Genomic DNA, 22,173 nt, shown 5'->3' with positions numbered 1-22,173 from the left:
ACTACTACTACTACTACTACTCAATGTGCATAGGACCCGTGATGATCCAATCAATGCTTGCCGTAAAAGGCGACTATGCTTGTCGTTAGAGGCGGCTAACGGGATCGGTTGGTCAGGCTCGCTAACTTGGTTGATGGATATCATCGTATCCCAATAGCGTGAAGCGATGCTCATATTGTCAATCACTGGATTGTCTGGTCCAGACTCGATTATTTACAGACCGCCGTCATATAGCTGGAATATTGCTGGGTGCGGCGTTAAACAACATGAAACAAACACAAAATGTGTATAGCGCATGCGTATAGAGAATGCACATTGAACAGACGTTTCAGGTAATGGCAGATAATAGTGGGCAAGAAAGAGAATATTGAATTCAATCTGTTGTTTAAGAGGCAGTCAGTGAAGGGTTTGGAGAAGTAGTGAAATGAAATCTGAGCTGCAGCATTGTGAATTCGTTACAGTTTTAAAAGTAAGCGTGAAATTTGCAGTATTCTAGATACTCTTAATGATTACAGAAGAAGCTTGGTTAAACAACGAACAGGATAGCTAAAAACATCGTCAGCATAATTACTTGACAGGCTATGTGTCATCGCGCCACATCGATTACTCTGCTTGACGTTTTTACTAAGAGACTACTGTCATATGATTGATTATTCATCGCTTATTACGGCTAGAAGTACATGCACTCGCTCGATCCTTCACATTTAAAATTAAAAAAAGTCACAACTCATTCAGTTGTGAAGCTTCTATGTCTGTAAGAATAATTCACCTTTTCTTGCAGCATTTCGACGGCCCGAGATCTTGTCATCCACTTTGACCAGTGCAGGGGGGCGACACTGCCATACTACCTTGCACTATCAGGGATAAGGGAAATTACCAGCTAAACCAAAATAACAAAACAGTGGACATGAACGGATTCTGATGCCGAACATCACAACATCCAATCAACATCATTGGGAAAGTCAGCAATGGGGTAATGGGACCGACCAGTTTAGGGGTTTGGATGATTATTAGAGACCGGAGACCAAACATTTTACTGCAGTCATGCAGACCACGAGCAAAGTTGTTCGTTACCAGTATTTCTGTGAACAATTTAAAAAAAACCCATTCCAGTCTTTCACAAATCAAATAGATGGTAACAAGTAGTAAACATGCATGGTCAAGGTTATTGCCAGCACTATAGTAAACAACGAATTAATGGGAGGAGAAATAAAACATACACACACATACACGACCACACAAACGCATGTATGCACACTGCACGAATTCATACGTGGTTGTGTTATTGAGTTTAATGTATTCTCTATATCTGTAATACTGTGATTCTTTTCAGATGGTTTGGACCGGTTCTTCTCATTTGTTGACGTTTGATGAGACAAGCATAATTGATGACCAGCGTAGAAGTGTGGAGAGACCTTTCAGAGATGAATGGAATCAGTCAGTACCACTGTATAATTAACACCAGCCCATTCAATCAGATAGCTGTAAACCTGATTGAAGTGAGTGAGTGAGTGAGTTGGGTTTAACGCCGCTTTTAACAGTATTCCAGTTATATCGCGGCGTGTCAGCTTAATGTGGGAGGAAAGCCCGTGATGCAGGTCTCAGACGTTTACCACTTCGGTGAAACTCACGAGCACGGGTATGGTGCTGACAAACCTAGAAACATAATCGGGGCGAACCGGGATTCGAACCCACAATCATAGGTTTCTGGCGTTCCCAAGGGACGCAACTCTGCACAGCGACTGGGCCACCCGTGCCCCCAAACCTGATTGTAACAGGTAAGTGAAAGCGACAAAATCTTTCCCATAATAATAAAAAAAACCCCATAAGTTAAAGAGAAAATCAATAATAAAGTATACAATCCCAATACAATCTGATGCCTGTTTTGCGCTCTAACATTCCAGTACCAGAGCAAAGCAAATAGATGAAAGGTTGTGAAAAAAGATTAATTTAATCACAGCACAAGACAGATCAAGCATCATGAAAGATCTTTGTGTCCATCAAATCATAATTCCGTTCAAGTAGAAAAGACTTTTAGCAAGTGAGGTATAAGTTGCGGAACATGTCCCTATATAAACACATGAGTGAGTGATTGCGTTAAAATTTAACGTCGCTTCAGCATTATTTCAGCCATATAGCGACGTAATACATATATGATTGAGTGAGTGAGTGCGTTAAAATTTAACGTCGCTTCAGCATTATTTCAGCAATATAGCGACGTCATAAATAAATCAGTGAGTGAGTGCGTTAAAATTTAACGTCGCATCAGCATTATTTCAGCCATATAGCGACGTAATAAATAAATGAGTGAGTGAGTGCGTTAAAATTTAACGTCGCATCAGCATTATTTCAGCCATATAGCGACGTAATAAATAAATGAAGACGGTACTTGTATAACTTTTTAAGGTTAATATGCCACAGTGGAATTGTGATTTATGTCACAGAATGTGCCGGTTGTGGCGCTAATTATATTGGCGACAGTGAAATGAAATTAAAAGACAATGGTACTGTACATAAACAACCGATAAAAGATCCGAATGTACATGTACAGTACTTAGAAATGAGTGGACACATTGACATTACAAACTATTTACGGATGCAAAATCAATTCATCCAGAGAAAGAGATACTATTCATTAACATGTTTCAACCAGTACAAACTCTCGTATACATTTAATGCTTTGCTGCTTCGTACGATGAATGTTTAAAATATATTATCGCTGTTGTGTGACTTTGCACGATTTCCTCTGTTTTTCACTTTGTGGATGCGAGATTGGAGCCAATTGTATCGTCGAGGATGTCATTTTTGTAAGATCCATTGATGTAGATGTCTGAGGCACGGCAGCCATCTGTATCAGGTAGCTCATACTGGTGCATAAATAACACAAAACACATGCTGATATGTTACGTTTTGTTGTACGAAACTGACTGAAAAAATTGTCTTGCCCAAAGGATTTTCTTCACTAAGTTGATATGAAGGAGGAAAAGGAGAGAGGAAAAGTGGACATATCGACCTTTTCCATTGCCGGTAGTTGCATGTATGTTGTGCTCTATGAGGAATAAAGTGACAGTTGAAAGCTATTTTGATCTTCTTGTCATATCACATGTTTAACTGATCAGACAATATTAATGTTTTCACGAGTGGCGCAGTCAAGAGTGTAGATGCCAAGTGTTTTAAGTCGCATAATTAGATTATTGTGTATTTTCTCACTGATCCTACATGTCCGAGTCTTAAAAACACAATTCCAGGCAGACTGAAGAGGTTGCGGCATTACACGTTACATGTATTAGGCGCCAATGGCCTCAAATATCGATATTTTCTTTCAGATTAACATGATAAGCTATGGACTTTGTGGAATTATGGATAATCTGTCCATGGTGAATAAGGTTTTAAAGTTCCGAGCCTACTTTCCGACAATATCATGAGCATGTGTTTATGAATCACTATCAAATAGTGATGGCACCAGGTGTTCGCGAAAAGGTGAGCGTGCCCTACCACAAAGATTTGCAAAGGAAAGTGAGTGAGTGAGTGAGTGAGTGAGTGAGTGAGTTGGGTTTAACGCCGCTTTTAACAGTATTCCAGTCATATCACGGCGTGTCAGCTTAATGTGGGAGGAAAGCCCGAAGTGATGCAGGTCTCAGACGATTACCACTTCGGTGAAACCCACGAGCACGGGTATGGTGCTGACAAACCTAGAAACATAATTGGGGCGAACCGGGATTCGAACCCACAATCATAGGTTTCTGGCATGCCCAAGGGACGCAACTCTGCACAGCGAATCGCGGCGCCTTAGACGACTGGGCCACCCGTGCCCCCGCAAAGGAAAGTAAAATGTTCACCCTGAAAAACACGAGGACATGCGGTACAAGTCAAAATGGTAAATTACATCGGACATCATTCTTGTTGTGAAATGTTGACACCTATGACCGCATCTGCAGTAATATTGCACACCATAAAAGAAAAGTTCTCTATTGGAACGTTGAAGTAATCCCCCTAATCTTACAGTTTGGTGTGTTTTGTCACCCCGAATCTTTATACATACATCTAAATTGAAACAGATAAAGCGGTCTCACTGGTCTCTTGTTCAGGTGGGGAAATCAGCGGAAGCGAATTATTGAACGATACAACGTTATTCTAGGCCATATTACCATGTTTTCACTTTGCCAATCCGAACAGAAATTCTGATTCATATGCAAAAAGAATCAGATCAGCAACAAGGGATAAGTAGAATATTAATAATAGCGATATGTGAGGTTAAAAACAGTTCATGATTGATTATTCATTGTAACACATAGAGGTTGACTTTTTTTTATTCCAACGGACAGTCATCAACTCGCGTAAGTGTTTTGAAGATGTTGTTGTACCTGTTTTTTGTTCATTGTGCTCGGTATGCAATGTCTGAACGAGGACCGACATGACTGACGTACAGTTGAATGACGGCATGACAAAATAGACAAGTCTTCCTCACACCACCCCTGCCTAGCGTTCTGAGCAATGTTGTATAACGCCGCGGCCAGTAATATCCGAGGTGTCTTAAAGACGGCTGCTGGAAACCTTACCACTTCAAATTTCATCCTACTACAGTGAACAATATGCATATCCTTGGGAATGAATTTAAAATATATTATCAGTTGCAGGTATTTCAATAATTTTCCAGCGTATAAATCAAATATGTACCCAGTTAAATTTCAGTGTGGCAACGAAAAATATATATTGTGCTACTGACCTACAACTTTACTATAACATCGTCATCACTTGCGATACATGAGTATCCAAATAATATAACCAACATCGGAATTAACAATGTCGACAGTAATATAAAAATCTTACTTTTAAAAGACATATCAATGTATTATCAGTTTGGTGTGAGCGGAAAGCCCGAAGTGATGCGGGCACTCAATCAGAATATCGAATGAAAGATTCATTGTAAATTGAGTTGTATAGTTGTGTATCAAGTGACGAATAATTTCAAACGGCCTAAAAAATAAAATGAGTGAGTGAGTGAGGATGTTTTACGCTGCCTTTACAATAGGTGTAGACAAAATCTGATGAATTTACCACCCAAAACGCACCCAAAAAGGTCTTCTGCCAAAAAGGGTGTGCTTGTGCGTGCTTGTGCGTGCGTGCGTGCGTGCGTGCGTGCGTGCGCGTGTGTGTTGGCGTGTGTGTGTGTTTCACTGTCACATTTGAATAAAATCCCTTCCTCCACAAAATTATTAACACTCACAATATTAATTTCACATGACCAAGTTGTATGAAGGTCCAGGCACACATTAAACCAGCATCTGACTGCTTAGCACTATGCTCTAAATTGTTTTGAGTCAAAAAGAACATATCTAAAATTTCACAAGAATATAGTTCCTGGCATGTATGCTGACCTTTTCGCCTTCCAAGATTGAGCGGGGCGGTCAGGTAGTCTAGTGGTTAAAGCGTTCGCTCGCCACGCCGAAGATCCGAGTTCGATTCCCATTTCTGGTGTCCCCCGCAGTGATATTGCTGGAATATTGCTAAAAGCGCTGTAAAACCATACTTACTCACTCACTCACTCACTCACTCCCAGATTGAACCTTCTTAAAACACAGAAAAAAGACATTGTGTGCAAAAATAAGGCTTCGGCTTGGGAGGTATTCTTTGTGTCTTTTGCGGTGTACTGCCGGTGCAAAGTTAAGGATAAAGGGTCTGGAACATGAACATTAAATAATCCTTCTGTCCTGCTGGTCTAGTAGTGGAACAGCGTAGCCTCCATGTGGTCTAGTGGATAGAGCCTCTACCGGGAGAGCGGAAGGTGGCGACATACCAATAGACGTTAAAATATGGTACTTGTTGTTACCCTGCCTGATGCATGGCATTAATTGGCCAAAACAAGGACTGGTCTACTCGGAGTCGGCGTCTGAGTGGGGTATATATTTTAAACTTTGGCATGGTAAATCAGTGGACCAGCACTATAATAAACAAACGACAACGCGAGTAAACAACCCATATCGATTGTTTGCCGAAACAGATTCCATTGGGCGGTAATGGCAAAATGGCGGTGAAAATTATGTGAATGGGTCTCCAAAACTCATTGCGGACACTAGGTGTTCACAAATAAGGTAAGCATACCCTACCGGTAGCACCCGCCATTCCCAAGTTCCATAAAAAGGTAAGTGTTTGTTGCCTGATGCTTCACAGCAGTACAGTAAGATTTGCACGTGGACAAGTCGTGCCGGATCCGACAATCCAAGTCTCGCCCCGGGTAATATTCTTGGTAGCTGTGCTCTACAAAGCTACGGGCTGTTCTGTAGTATTTCCCGATTTTTAACACACCGCACTAACAACCCTATGGAAATGCCCGTAGGACTGTCCAGCTGTAAGTCAATATCAAAATCGTTTGTAGTGAGCAGTACAGAGAGACGGTTACCGAAGTTGGCAGTGCATTTGGAATTGACCTGAGCTGTAAGCATCAATTTTGGACTTTCCTCCCACATTAAGCTGACAAGCTCTGTTAACTGAAATATTTCCCAAACAGTATTAAACGCGACCTATGCACATTTCACAATCGTGAACGTAATTGGATACTAATAAATACATCGGTGACATTTCAGCGGTAAATACATCGGTGAAATTTCAGCGGAGCAGAGCAGGTTAATACTTATTTCCATTGCCTGACCCACATCTTGATTCTCAGCTACCATATCGAACAACGACATACTAACTTCCTCTGTATGCGTAGGCGTCCTTTTGTTGATGCGGGAGGATGGCGGCATTCTGTGCATTCGTGTTTTTGCTTGGGGTGGCATTGTGTCATGGTAAGTGTTTTTTAAAATATGTTGAAATATGTTGATATGTCGAACTAATCATAGTCCACTTCCTCTTATGGGTTCAAGATTGATTGCAAAATATCCAGCATATATCTGCTTATGGCGCCGTTACTTATTTTGAACTTCTATTTGAGAGATTCCTTCAGGCCATGTAATGGTATTTTAGATATTTTTTTTAACTCCACGGTGATTTCCCGCGCGCCTTATGTCCAAAACCACGTATTGATTTTGTTGGTTGTTTATCAACGTTAAATTGCATATAACACAATAGATGTAGTTTAACAGTCCTTGTAAACTAGTTTCTCCTATGTAGTTATATAAAACTAAACATTAAGTGAACCCACTCGTAACTTCGTTCAGTTGAGGTTGGACACACAAGGAAATATGAATACATGTCATGAATTAAAGGGGGCACGGGTGGCCCAGTCGTCTAAGGCGCCGCAATTCGCTGTGTTCGAAAATTGGTCCTGTAAATGATTTTTTACGGCCCTTGATCCTCGTTGTTGTGATTAGTGCATAGTGTCTGCAATAGGGACAGGTTTTCTCAGAAATTACTAAAGTTAGCTTACCTAAGAGATACTTATCAAGAATGAGTTATTTTTTTCAAGAGAACGTGCCTTTTGTCCGTATTAAATTCAATTTAATGATTTTTCTGATGACAAAAAGCGGTGCAAGTGCCTATCGCTGCTGACGGCTGTACAGTGCTCTTTTGCATAGTTATTATTCACTACTTTTACTGTATGTACAAATAAAATTCTAATGTGCCCTGTGCCGGGAGATAGTTGTTTTTCTGTTTTATGCTTATCAGTACGAAGACAGAATTGGGCAAGTAATCTTCAGTTGAGATCTTGGCCATACTTGATGTTGGATTAAAATTCGTCTTTATAACCTCTATCACGCCAGACTGAAAGATATGTAGAGCCAAAAATCGACTAATACTTTATAATCTAGTACTAGATATAAATGCTATACACTTTTTATGCCAGGCCTAGAAGCAGAAACATATTATAAATTAATTGATCCGACCTTGTGTACATTTGCTTTTGCTCCTGCTGGAACAAGGGTTAGTATTGATACCTGCAGACACCACGAAATTCCAAAATGTGAAAGATTATGTAAATATTGTAGCCGAAAGAGTGAGTGAGTGAGTTGGGTTTGACGCCGCTTTTAACAGTATTCCAGTTATATCACGGCGTGGTAGTCTAAAGAATATTGCAGATCTTTATATGTCCATTTTTAAATGACATTCGAACGAAATGCAAACCAAATAAATGTGTAATAGATGTATTGTACGCACTATTTGACTTTTGTACAGTCATACTTCATCACATTCAAATAAGCCACTACTCATTCATTAATTCGCTGCATGTAAACTGCTTGAGGGAAGCCTCTATGTCTGTAAGAACAATTCATCTTTCTTGCAGCCACTCGACAGCCCGAGTTCTTGTCATCCACTAAGACCGTGACTGCAAGGAAAGGCGACGCTGTCACACTACCTTGTTCTTTCAACTCTTTGGGACGCCACAGAGTAAGCCAAAATAGCAAAACATTGACCATGAAAAGATCAAACTGACGAACATTATGACAACCAGCTTCGTTGGGAAAAACAACCAGTTTGGGGGTGGGGTTGAGATGGGTCTAGGCTGGCATGGTGTTTATCGGGGACACTTTTTCAAGACAAACATTATTTTCTTTATTTACAAAGACTTTTTTGAGATATTTGGGTACTGATATTCATGTCCAGTATGCATATTTCATGGAAATAATTATTTTTTCTGAAAAACATCACATCTCTTACATATCCAATGATCGGCCCCCAAGTAGTAAGCATACGTGTTCAAGGTTATTGCCAGTACTATAGTAAACAATGGATTGATAGGCGTAGAAGTGAAACAATATGCATGCCAGAATCCTTACCCATACACAAACACACACGTGTGTCACACACGCACACAATACACGCCCACACGTACGTATGTATACACACTGCACCAATGCATAAATGTTCATAGTGATTTAATTTATTCTCTATATCTTTTCATGTGGTTCCTTTCAGGTTGTTTGGACCGATGGACAATTTGTTTTGTTGACGTATCAGGATAGACGCGTGTATCATGACGAGCGACTAAGCGTGATTAGACCTTCAGTTGGCGAATGGAATCTCGAAATAAGGGCCTTGACCATGACTGACCAGGGCCAATACCACTGTATCATTAACACCAGTCCATTAAGAGATATATCCGTCAACCTGATTGTAACAGGTAAGTAAAAGCGAAAAATTGTACAATAACGACAGTATATAGGGCATGTGTTTATGAAATATTTTCAAATAAATAAGCTAGCTATATACGATAAGATAATCCTTCAAATTAAAACTAAGCCGTAACTCATCCGAAACAAACTGTGTAAGCTGTTTGCAGGAAGCATGTCTGTTTGTAAGAACAATTCTTCTTTTCTTTCAGCCAATCGATAGCCCGAGTTCTTGGGGGGCCAAACAGCCTTTCTTGTTTGTACTATCTCTATATGATTTCAAAGATAAATATACCAAGTGGAATCTAACTAATGTTATATTTGGGATAACACTTTCTTAGTAAAGTACAGATTCTAGTACATTTTTGGGTCGAGTCCCGTCCGGGATTCGAACCCACACCTGCCAGGGTAAGGCACCTAATCGCCAGCACACAAAGTCAGTGATCTAACCCACTCAGCCACCGAGGCTTCCACAAAAATGAAAGTCCGACAACTGGTAGTCTAGATCACGTACTTTGAGTACCCCCCTGACAAGTGTAAATTGGCACGGCTCCCATGGCCGAAAGCTATGAATACACAATGCCATTTATCTAGTCGTTGCAAATGCAAAATTAACCACTTGGTATGTTCGATTATATTTTTATTTCAATACATTGGTAAACTGCTACATATTTCTGCATGTGAATGGACATTCTTGACAAAGCAAACTTAACATAGAACAGAAACAGAACATGAATACTCTGAAGAAGTGTTTGACACATTTATACTCCGGGTGTGCGTTAAACAAACCTTTGTAAAGGCTAATCTTAACTAATACTGTCATCCCCTTTTGTTGCTTTGCTTTTTCACTGTCAACGCAGATGTTTGACGGCGTCAAAATATATAATCTAGTAATTTAACCATCTACGGGGTCAGGGTACGATGGCACGCAATCAACCAGGTCACCAAGCCTGACCATCCAAGCATTTATTTCGCCCATGGTTGCTAGGGACCAGTTCAAACCCGGAACTCCTATAAGGCTTTTAGCTTTTGAGATAATTGTGTGACTTTTCACCTTTCATCTGCTTTGCATCTCGATGCTAGATTAGAGCCAATGGTACTCTCCAAGTTACCTTTTTCATTCGCCACATTCATGTGAATGTTTCCAACATGGTAGCCATCTATACCAGGAAGGTGACACTGGAGTATAAATAACACTATATACATACTTATATGTTATCTTTTGTAGAACGAAACTGACTGGGGATGGTCTTGTCCAAAGGATGAGTTGATGTGAGGGAGCAAGCGGGGAGAGGAAGAGGAAACATATCGGCCCTTGCCCTTGCCGAGCTGTTGCATGTATTTTGTGTCCTGTGAGGAATAAAGAGACTCTCAAAGGATAATTTGCTCTTTCTTTCATATAACACGTTTAACTGATCAGACAATATCAATATTCAATGAGTGGCACAGCCGTGAGTCAGGATGTCAAGTTTTTCAGTTCACATGATTAGATTATTATGTATTTTCTCACTGATCCTACGAGTCAGAAAAGCGCAATTCCAGGCAGGCAGTCTGAACGTAGTTACGGCATTACATGTTACATGTATTTCATGTTACTGGCCTGATATATCGATTACTATTTTCATATCAATAAGATACGCTACGGGCTATTTGGAATTACGGAGTATCTCTTCATGGTGAATTAGCTTTTTAAGTTGCAAGTCTTGGTTGTTGTTGAAACAACATGACATAATAGTTTGTGACGTCATAAAGAATGCACAACCTCATTTTGAATTATTTGTGACAATGACCTCATGTTACTGTGGACCTCTGGTACAAAGTAGTCTTTCAGCATTGATTACTTTCACATATATCCGTGCCTCTGTTGGTAATTTAAATATAGTTTTTCATCACTCAAAACTTGTTTATATCCTTATGGTTCGAAATACGCCAGTTAATGCAATACTCAGTGAGCACACGTTTTAATAGGTTAAATATGTATGTCGTGTCCATAATCTCATTTGTCAATTTAACGATTTCGACTACATCACAAAGATGAATCAGTATCAAATAGTGACGATACCAGGTGTTCGCGAAGTGAGTGTGTTCTGCCTTGCCGGTGGCATCCGTTGTAAACACTCGAAAAGGCAAGTCAATTGTTCACCTGAACGAAACGAGAGAATATATGGTACAAATCGAAAGAGGCAACTGTTGTGGGCATAGCTTTTGTTACTGATGCGTAACATTTGGAAATGCCCTCTCCATGTCTATCTATAAGCTTTTTTGAAAGTTTTATTTCGGCCTTGACGGGAGGCAAATTGTATGATGCACTTTGATAAGCATATGCATATGTATAACTATTTAAGTATTATAACTCTCACTTATTTTGCTATTTCAGAAACATATTGTTCAACAAAGCGAAAGAAAACTCCATTTGGTACATTTGGCTTTTGTCGCTACAAAATACCTCCAATGAAGAATAGGTAATTCGATCGTTCATATAGTTGGTGGAAAATAACATTAATAGTGGATTCCTATTTTTGTCGAGTGCATCAGCATTTAAACCACTGTTACAACGCACATTTTCAAAATTTCATCTCAATATCAATATGAGTCTGATACGGAGTAATTCAGTCTTATAAAATTACCCCTTAGAATATCATGTTTATGTTTTAAATTACATACACATTTCCGTTTCTAGGCTAAAGGTAATGCTAAATTTAACATTTGATTTGCTCCTATATCGACATACATGTATATTTTATGACATAAAAGTCTTTAATGCAGAATGAGAAAAAGGAATATATTACATATTCATCAAAACATACGTTTCATTTTTATACATGTAAATAGTTTTCTTGTCTTGTGACAAAGATACCAATACCCGTAGATACCCGTAGGGTTCTTTTTGGAAAATGATCTTGTAAAAGTGCAGAAAAAGGGTTTAACACCAACCGCCATCTATGAAGATTGAGTAAATTATCAATATTAAACGTCAGTGCCAGTGGATAACTAGCCTCGGTTACCGGAGGTACAAAAGGCAAAGTAGCGGTGAAAATGAATAGATATGAATATATTTAGAATAAACGAATTGTGCCATTAATGCACGTTCCTCCAGTTTTTTCCATTTTCATAAAAGTCACAGGGCCCTGCCCTACAAAAGGCAAAGCAGCGGTGAAAATGAATAGATATGAATATATTTAGAATAAACGAATTGTGCCATTAATGCACGTTCCTCCAGTTTTTTCCATTTTCATAAAAGTCACAGGGCCCTGTTTATCTTACTGACTTGTCACAGCGAAGCAGTTTTATCAAATGAATAAAGATTTTGTGAATATATCTCTATGACGTCATGTAATGTCCACAATAATGTCATCAGAACACAATTGCTCTCATCCTAGTTGCAAATCCTTTTTTATAACTGAATTACTATTCAATGTTGTGTGAAAACTCCATTGAATTACCTTGGTCCCTAGTATGGTGATCTACCTTCAGTTGCTGGCGATCTATAGCCCGTTTTTAAAATGTAATGTATATGTATAGTGCTATTGATTTTATGATTACATACAAGTTTTAAATTTATTGCTGTGATAAGTCTAGTTGTTTTACTGTCCCTCGTTGACAGGTTTTTACATACGTTTCAATATATGTATTATATTTAACTTTTGATAGTCACGATATTTTAACTCACTCACATTCCATTGAATTACTCACCCTGATCAAAAACTATCCTTCATTTGGTATGAAAAACAACTGATAAGAAAGGAATACACCGTGGTGCATTTCTTTCTACTTTACACAACTGATTTGTTAACTGATTGGTGAGGGGAAAGCTTTGTGTATTCGTAATTGAATAACGTATACCATATGGTGTTGGAACAGTAGATTTGGCTCAATGGATGATGTGCTCATATCACTGTTATAAAAAAGAAAGCAGATAATTAAAAATGTGTACACTTATGTATTTGGTGTGCAGAATAGTTATAGCGATATGTGGGACAAAATATAGTTCATGATTGATTTTTCGTCATAACACATAGATGTTGACTTTTGTGATTCCAACGGCCAGTCATCGACTCACTGAGTAAGTGGGTTTTGAATATGTTGTTTTACCTGTTCACGGTATGCATCTGAGGCTTTAATGTCTGAACGGGGATTGACATGATTGACGTACAGTTGAATAATGGCATGACAAAATAAGCAAGTCTTCCTCACACCACCCTTCCTAGCGTTCCGAGGAAGTGGGTGATTGTTGTATAACGCCACAGTCAGTAATATCCGAGGTGTATCTTAGGTGGCTGCTCTAAACCTTACCATGTCCAAGCCCCATCTTAAGTATCATATCTACGACATTTCATCTTACTACATTGAACAGTGGTCAGTGCATGACCCCGAGAGTGAATTTAACGTGCATTATCAGTTACAATCCAACATGTAAACCAAATGTCCCCAGATTGAATTCAACGTGGCAACGAAAATATATAACCTACCTATATTTGACCTACCAGTGTATCATAACATTGTCATCACTTGTGATCACTCGTGATACACAAGTATACAAATATACTCTTCAGAAAAAGAAACGCAATACCGATATTTTTGGCCATAAAAGCAAAATTAGCGGACCAAGTGGTGCAAAAATGAAGAGGTTTAATGTGTTATGGTGTCCGGGAAAAATTCTCGGATCAAAATGATCACAGCAAGGACATGCAAACAATTTGTTGGACCACGATTCGGAAAAACGCACCCAGTGCATTAGCAAAAGGGCTTTGGAGCTGCACGTAATGCACGTGCAGCAGCACCATGTATGGTATTAAAGTGCAGGGTTTTTGATTGCCTGGCATCTGCGTCAATCGAAAAGGGTCAGTTCAATAACGTGCCAAGATTAACAGAAGTACAAAGAAACAACGTCACAGGCCGCTTGCAGGCAGGGGAATCCCGATCAGCTGTATCCAGGGTTTGCAATGAGCGCCCAGCACCATCACAAGGCTATGGGATCGGTTTCAACAGCAGGGGACAACACGTGATCGACCAAGAGTAACCAACCACACCTAAGATCGCTATAACTGACTGCGCCACCTTCGCGAAAATACCCAGACTGCGCAGAATCTCCGACCAGACCTACGAAACCGTTTAAGAGCAGCAGGTTTACGTCCTGTTAGACGTGTCATATACATTCGACAACATTGTCAACAACGTATGCAGTGATGTCGTCAACACAGGATATGGCCCCAACTGCGATGGAGAGATGTCTGGTATGGCGACAAATCAAGATTTCTCCTCCGTTGAACGGATGGAAGAGCACGGGTCTACAGACGTCGGGGAGAACGTTACGCCGGAAAAAGCGTATTGGAAGTGGACAGGTTTGGTTGGGGTAGCATTATGATCTCTCATCACTCGACAACGCTCGACCGCATACAGCACGGATCACAAGAGCCTGTCTACACAACAACAACGTTGATCTTCACACCTAGTCCTCCAGATCCACAGATTTGATCCCGATAGAGCACCTATGGGATGAATTGGATAGACTGTTATGCCGACGTAAACCACGACCCCAGACGTTGCAGCAGTTGGCTTTTGCACTGCCGGCTGAGTGGGCTACCATTCCCCAGGATGTGATTCGCATACTCGTCTCTTACATGGGCAGGAAATGTCAGGCCACTATCAATTCCAACGGGGGACATACGCGTTATTGCTGGTAGCCGATCTTTACTTGGACTTTTCCTATGTACCGATAAATGAGATGACTACAATCACCAAGTGTTCTCTCCACAACATTTTGGCTCAATACTTTGTACGGTTCCTCGTATAAATGTATTTTCTTACCTCACACAAATCAGGCTTTGCGGTTTTTGTTCTGAAGAGTATAATATAACTTGCACCGGAATTAAAACTATCAAAAGAAATGTAGTGAACAAACTTTGAAATGACATATCAATATTATATTTCCAGGGTTATTCAGTAGATATACATGATATGATATCCCTGAGATGTCGAACCACCGCGTGAAATTGGATAAATCATTCGACTTCTTTAAGGAACTGTACATGCAGCGTAAATGAAAGTGGGTTTACACTGTGGAGGACTGAGGCTTCAAGCTGCTTTTATCAATATCCCAGCATTGTAACGTTGGGCATCCAGAAGGGGCTTCATTGACTTCAAGTGCCCAAAAGACGATTCTACATTCGTTTGTTTCTTTGTTTGTTGTTTAACCCCACACTCAGCCATATTCGAGCTTTATAACGACAGTCTGTAAATTATCTAGTCTGGACAATCACATGAATGATATCATGAGCATCGATCCACGCAATTTGGATACGATGACATGCATCAACCAAATGTGCGAGCCTGACCACCCGATCCGATAAGTCGCCTCTTACGACAAGCATATTTGCTGAAGACCTATTCCTAACCGGATCTTCACAGATCTCTTCATTCGTATGAATTACATACCAGATCAGTCAGTCTTACATGTTCTTATCAGAAAGTTAAAATGTCCTGTAACCTACACGGTGCGTATCTGTGCAAGCGATACACCAGTGACACTTGAGCAGAGCCGTTTAATTCCTTGACCTGACAAACGTCTTGTTTCTCATCTATTACTGCGCACTACAAAATACACATTCTTATGCAGGCGTCCCTCTGTATGTGCGGGAGGATGATGGCGTTGTGTGTATTCATGTTTTTGATTGCGGTGGTCTTTTGTCAAAGTAAGTCTTTTTTAAAATATATTGAATTATCTATATTCTAATGTTCTCTTACCATTTTGAAATTAAATCTGTAGTTAATGATTGTCCCTTTTAACTAGTGGGTCCAAGGTTGATTACAAAGTGTTCACCGAATATCTGCTTGCGTGTCTCTAGTACTTTTAAATCACTATTCGAGATTCCTTCAGGCCATTTCGAATATTTTACTTCGATATGGTGATTTCTCGAGCGCTATCGGCCAATACCGCATATTCATTCGTTGGTTCTCCAGCAAAGTTATATTCCATAAAATACAAACGATGTAGTTCAGGCAGACCTTGACAAATTAGTTTCTCCTCTTTTAATATCATATAGTGGTGTAGGTGGGATGTCAAGCACTGCGGATATTGGTTGATTGTGTGCCATCGTGTCACCATCTCACCAGGCTCATCATAAGCTCAGGGCCCCTGCCCCCTCTACACGCAGCCCAGACAGCGAATGGACATCTCCCAGGAAGTGCTTTGGGAAACTTGTCTTTGCCAGTGTCTTTGCAAGTGTTTGTGATGGGAAGCACCGGTGGGGCAGGATATGCCTATCTTTTCGCGAACACATGGTATCATCGCTATTTGATAGTGACTCATAGGCACATGCTCATGTTAAAGTCGGAATCGAAGCTGCTTTTAAGCAAATATTTCTTATGAAAATGGAAAGCGTTTTTTCGCGTTTATTCCAAGTTCATTTTAAGTTCTTTAAGGGTACGTTTCTTCCATGAGCTTACCTTTGAAACTATCCAGTGAAACGCATCCAAATTTCCATATTTTCTATATTTGAGCGTCAGACTAGGTCTGACAGAGCACTAATATTTTCGAACATAGAAGTAATAGCAATGACCTCTACAGAACTCTTTCTTCTGCTTGACAACTTAACGGGTACATGCCCCCGCTGCTTCTGTGGGGTCGTTCACTGATCCGTTCTAGTGTCAAAACGAGTTGTATGTCTCTAATAGACGGTTTTAGGGAGGAATCACATTATTTGTTTGTAAACCTGGTCAAGGGAAGGTAATTACTCCGGAGGCGTTTTAGTGTAGCCTACAATGAGGGTAGATCTTACTGGACTAGCATTTCTATTTTGGGTATGCTCCAAGGGGCACAGTCATTTATATATGTGTCGTAGGTGGCATCATGTTCATAACCACCATGTTTGCAGTTGGGAAGGCCACTGAATGAGCTTGAATTAGTTTTATTGTAAATAGGTTTTCTAATGGCTGAGAAACATTCTTGATATTGTTCATATCAGCCTTGTCGCCAGCAACAGTGAAAATTCTGGAAAATAAGGGAATTGTCACACAAAAAGCTACTTGGGGCATTGTCAGAAACTGACGTGCTTGAACTCAAGTTATCCATAGGACAATGAAATGTCCTTATTCAAACTGTAAAGTCGTTCAAATTGGACATAGGTGAACCTGAAAAGTCACAAAAGTCTATCCAAGGTTTGACAATCAAGGACTTGGCAAAGACGGTGAACTGATGAGCCTTGTTGGCTGATGTGCATATAAACGATTACTTAAAAGAGCTTGAAACCATGTTGGACAATAGGGAAAATGAAAAGAAGGGAACACGCAGCTCTGCACAGTAAATCGAGGCTTAGATGACTGAGCCACTTACAATTATTATCAGTATTATCAGATAAATAAAAGTGACAGCAACCTTTCCATACTCAAAAGAAAGCTGTACTTATAGCAGAGTCCGATTACGACTACACCATAAACAAGAACAGTTTAGACAAAATATTTTGTTTCACAGTGTTACAGAACTCCTTGATAAATCAATAGACTATGCATTTACATGTATTGGCACAAGTATTGAATATATTGCAGAGGCTGTTTGTCTGCCTGCATCCGATATGAAATGAAAATTTGGCAAAATGAGAAAAGATGTAACAAATTGGTTTGACGATGAATGTGAAAGGTTAAAATAGGAATGATGCGGGTCTTTAAATAAATTTCTAAACTGTCAAGCTAAAGATTCATTAGAACAATGCAAAATCATTAGAAACAAATATAATGTTACTTGTAATCCAAAACGCATTGACTGCACTAGCACTAGCACTAATGACTACAAAACGTTCGGGTATGAGCTTAAACGCTTAAACACAATATATGTGGCACGAAATAATATTCAAAATAACGTGTGGTCCAACCATTATAAGAACTTATTCTCATTTGACGATACCATTAGCGATTTAAATTCTACAAAAAATATATATGATAACTCAATATATGTCAACCCAGTTCGGGAACTCTCGGACAAGATTCTGGATTCACCAATTACCAGGGAGGAAATCTTAGACAGCATTCAGAACCTTACACATAATAATTCTCCCGGAATTCATACCTGCATTTTTCAAACGTCTATGCATTTTTGTAGACTTTGCAAAAGCGTTTGACTCTGTACAAAGAAATAAGTTATGGACTTTTTAAACACTAGCGGATGAGCTATAACATGGTAATATATTAAGTTACATCTATATATAGATACTATATCTATATATACTTTGACATACAACTCGGAGTAAGACGGGGCTGTATACTTAGTCCCATTTTGTTATATTTCCTTATAAATGAATTAGCAACTCAAATTGAAAATAATTGCACAAATGGTGTACCATTACACCCGTATATAGTTCATTTCTTTCTTTTATGATTTGCAGATGATATTGTGTTAATTTCAAGTAGTATTTGACTACAGAAACAAATTGAGAAACAATAAAATTATTGTGAACAGTTAAATATGGGTGAGTGTGAGTGAGTTGGGTTTAACGCCGCTTTTAACAGTATTCCAGTTATATCACGACGTGTAAGCTTAATGTGGGAGGAAAGCCCGAAGTGGTGCAGGTCTAAGCCGTTACCACTTCGGTGAAACCCACGAGCATTGGTATAGTGCTGACAAACCTTGAAACATAATCGGGGCGAACCGGGATTCGAACACACAATCATAGGTTTCTGGCGTGCCCAAGGGACGCAACTCTGCACAGCGAATCGCGACGCCTTAGACGACTAGACCATCCCTGCCCCCAGGTAAATATGGACAAAACTGAAGTGAATATAAAGGAATTTAGCAAAAGCTTAGCACATTTTCGATGACTTATTAACTGAAAAAGGAAGATATACTATAAATATTCAAAGAGAACTGAGAATTTGGCAACTGTTAATTCAGATGCAGTTGAAGATGAGTACCACTTCCTCCTTGTATGTCTAGCTTTAACAATGTTAGGCAATCGATACATCAAACAAAGTAACTAGTCTTGTGTTCATCCAAACAAATACATTTTCATCTTCGCTGAGCAGTACAAACCATGATACACTTCAGAATCTGTCTGTGTTTATTTAGTATACAATGTTACAAATTATTATACTTTAGTAAACTTGTTACATCATAATGTTTGTAATGTATTGTAGGCCTGTGGTCTCATGAGTACCAAATTAAATGAAGATGAAATATGAATATGAAGCATGAGTTTATGAATCACAATTAAATATTGAGGATATCGGGTGTTCGCGAAAAGGTGAGCTATAATCCTGCCCCACTGGTGTCACCCGTCGACTGCAAAGACAAGTCACCTGTTCGACTGGAAAAAAACCAACAGGGAACATATGGTACCATACCAGTAAAATTAGGGAAAGGTATCGGACATTGTTCTTGTTACTGATGCGTCAAATTTTGAAATGTGTTCCATATTTCTACCATAAAACCTTGTCAAGGCCTTGTACATTGTGATTGATCACAACAGTATTCACATTTTCCTGCAAAACCACATATCAAAAGAAGACATCAGCAAGTACCTTGCTTAACATGTTTTAACATTTTTCGTTAGGAAATCCAAAATGACTCTCCTTGTTTCCAGCTACAATTTCAGCTTAACATGATTCACGTTTGGTCAAAAGTTTGTTCCCTCCGCAATGCGTGTGACACCGTGTCACACGCGTGGCGGACTGGTTCCACACGAGTGACCAACCCGGTGCACACAGTTTGCGCCACGCGTTTAAGCACGTGTTTAAGGGGAATGATCTGGGCAGTAGTGTGTGTTGTAACCTTGATCAACAACTTTTGAGCAAGAGACACATCCTCATAGTAAGAGCTTGTACCTCAAAAGTTGAGAAATGCAGACACCAAAGGCTGGAACTGCTCTGAGCCATGATTTTACTTTACCTTTCCTAAGTTAACTTTACCTTTCCATTTCAATATGGAAAAAAAGTATTGCTGAACATCTTTGTATTGTGTAATAATCAATGATCCTCGCCAACGCACTCACACACAAGCTCTGTAATAATTCAGGGCATATATAAGTTCAGCATCACGTTATAATATTTTGACTTGATTTGATGTGTTTAATTAATGCTTTATATTTTTATATATGGGCCGTTTGGGCAATATTTTACTAAAAGCATTCGCTCCACATGCTGAAAACATTGGTTCGTGTTTCCAATGGCACAATGCCTAAATGGCATTCGTGGTGTCTCCCACCTGATATTGACCATGGCCATGTTAAACCATACTAACTCACTGACAACTCACTCGCAAATGCACATTCTGATATCGTTTCAGCTCCTTTGGTGTACTTTAAGGCAACTCTGACAAAGAGGTCGAACAATATGGCAGCTTTTCACTTTGGGGTTAACAGAATAATCCCATTTAGCAACGTTGAGGCAAACATTGGTCATGGGTATAACCCTACATCTGGGGTATTCGTTGCCCCTGAATCAGGTAAGAATGGGATTTTTTATACCCAGAATTGTTGCTCATCATTTTCCCATGAGATATCGTGTATATTTTGATATGATGAGGCAAAGTGGTCGGGTACATTTATTTCATCAAATATCCATGTTGATGTCATTATAAAAGTATATTTGTCGGTCCAACCGTGACATATAGCCACGTGCTAAGTGTGTCAATTTATCGTCTGATTGTGTTGTTGTGGTAACGACGTTTCTGAGAACACTGTTTTGGCTTTGGACCCTACAACATCAAATCAACCCAACTTTTCCTCACATCTCAATACATTGTGTCGCTTAAACTGCTGTAAGAAAACTCCATTATGCGTGTTCAAATTGTAACAGGGTATATTGAAATTTAGATACAGGGAACAATATGATATTCTTTATATTTTCAGGTTACTATCAGTTCAGGACAATTTTACAAACAACTCGTGTAGGAAACTCCGATTTCGCTCTGGTTGCACAGGGTTCTCCGAAAGCATTTGTAACCATTCCCAACCACTGGTCAAGCACCGCCATGAGCGCTATCTTTCATGTCAACAGAGGTGACCACGTTTTCGTCAAGAAGATCTTCGACAACCGTAACGCCCCATTAAGACAAGGACTGTGGTCGCAGTTTTCTGGATACCTGCTTAGAATAGACTGATTCGGCATCCGTCTACAAATAAAGTACCATAAATTATCTTCTGTTTTTGTCTCCTTCGAACTGTGTACTGTATCAATCATGTACACATGTGACATGTTGCAAATGGCTACAACATTATAAATAGTACATTACCTGTATTGATCTACCGTTATGTCTGGTATACTGCCCGAAATCAGTCATCTAAAGACATACTATAGTAAATCCCCGGTTGTATGTTTGAAAATGACTACTTCTATCTTAGATCACTGGACTCGATCAAAATATACACGTAACTAAACTAAATTAGCACACTACAATTAAATCAGATCAAATTATTGATCGAGCATAGTCTTGACATTCATATATACGCAAACAACCATCTGTTCTTTAATTGTATGTGTATACACCATGTTGCCAAATGAAACAAAGTTAGAGTGTGTAGCATGGTAAGGACTTATTGTTAATGAAGAGGCTGAACAATGAGTGTGAAGTGTTTTCCATTACAGTTTACATTGAATGGAACGAAACATGCCATCTGTACATAAGAATACTTCCACGTGGTAAAAAAAGAAAAATGTCAGAGGTGTCTTTATGGATGAAATGTATATTACTCATTTGAAGTCTCTGTCAAGTGACTGATGTCGTTTGAATAACATATAAGAATCGGTAAAATTTATAAGAGACTACTCATGGTTTGGGCGACAGTATCTGATTCCCGGACGTTATATAAGGTGAGGTGAGGTGAAATTGGGTTTAACGTCGCGTCCAAGATTATTGCACTTATATAGCGACGTGCATGCACGTGTATGTGTGTGTGTGGCTGCTTGTACTAGTCCGGACTGATGCCGATTTATAGTGCTAGCTCACTGAGATACCATGCCGCAGTTTAACATGAATACCCCACTCAGACACAGTATACTGACTCCGAGCCGACCAGTCCTTGTTTTAGCCCCTTAATGCCGAGCGCCAGACAGGGTAACAACAAGTACAATCTTTTAACGTCTTTTTGTATGACGCGGCCCGGGATCGAACCCTGGACCTTCCGCTCTCCGGGCG

At 39.5% G+C, this 22,173-nt stretch overlaps 2 protein-coding genes across 2 annotated transcripts; both read left to right on the top strand.

Moving 5' to 3' along the window:
* Positions 1 to 6,630: 6,630 nt before the first annotated feature.
* LOC124111018 (cell adhesion molecule 2-like) lies at positions 6,631 to 10,429 on the top strand. Its single transcript, XM_046470553.2, has 4 exons — positions 6,631 to 6,788; positions 8,225 to 8,328; positions 8,857 to 9,061; positions 10,279 to 10,429. The coding sequence occupies exons 1-4, from the start codon at positions 6,737 to 6,739 to the stop codon at positions 10,287 to 10,289; spliced, it is 372 nt and encodes a 123-aa protein (XP_046326509.2). The 5' UTR covers positions 6,631 to 6,736; the 3' UTR covers positions 10,290 to 10,429.
* Positions 10,430 to 15,600: 5,171 nt separating this feature from the next.
* LOC124111017 (heavy metal-binding protein HIP-like) lies at positions 15,601 to 21,174 on the top strand. Its single transcript, XM_046470552.2, has 3 exons — positions 15,601 to 15,742; positions 20,323 to 20,481; positions 20,888 to 21,174. Exons 1-3 carry the CDS (start codon positions 15,661 to 15,663, stop codon positions 21,136 to 21,138), a joined length of 492 nt encoding a protein of 163 aa, XP_046326508.2. The 5' UTR covers positions 15,601 to 15,660; the 3' UTR covers positions 21,139 to 21,174.
* Positions 21,175 to 22,173: the final 999 nt, after the last annotated feature.

This window comes from Haliotis rufescens, unplaced genomic scaffold (assembly GCF_023055435.1).
Source record: "Haliotis rufescens isolate VD_foot unplaced genomic scaffold, xgHalRufe1.0.p SCAF_5, whole genome shotgun sequence".
Lineage (NCBI taxonomy): Eukaryota > Metazoa > Mollusca > Gastropoda > Lepetellida > Haliotidae > Haliotis > Haliotis rufescens.
This window is presented reverse-complemented; position numbering and strand designations above follow the sequence as displayed.

Excerpts from the sequence above, each read along its gene's own strand:
- LOC124111018 (XM_046470553.2), top strand. The coding sequence starts at position 6,737 with ATGGCGGCATTCTGTGCATTCGTGTTTTTGCTTGGGGTGGCATTGTGT. Across the intron at positions 6,789-8,224 it reads TGGGGTGGCATTGTGTCATG|CCACTCGACAGCCCGAGTTC; the intron begins GTAAGTGTTTTT and ends TCTTTCTTGCAG. Across the intron at positions 8,329-8,856 it reads ACTCTTTGGGACGCCACAGA|GTTGTTTGGACCGATGGACA; the intron begins GTAAGCCAAAAT and ends GGTTCCTTTCAG.
- LOC124111017 (XM_046470552.2), top strand. The coding sequence starts at position 15,661 with ATGCAGGCGTCCCTCTGTATGTGCGGGAGGATGATGGCGTTGTGTGTA. Across the intron at positions 15,743-20,322 it reads TGCGGTGGTCTTTTGTCAAA|CTCCTTTGGTGTACTTTAAG; the intron begins GTAAGTCTTTTT and ends ATATCGTTTCAG. Across the intron at positions 20,482-20,887 it reads ATTCGTTGCCCCTGAATCAG|GTTACTATCAGTTCAGGACA; the intron begins GTAAGAATGGGA and ends TTATATTTTCAG.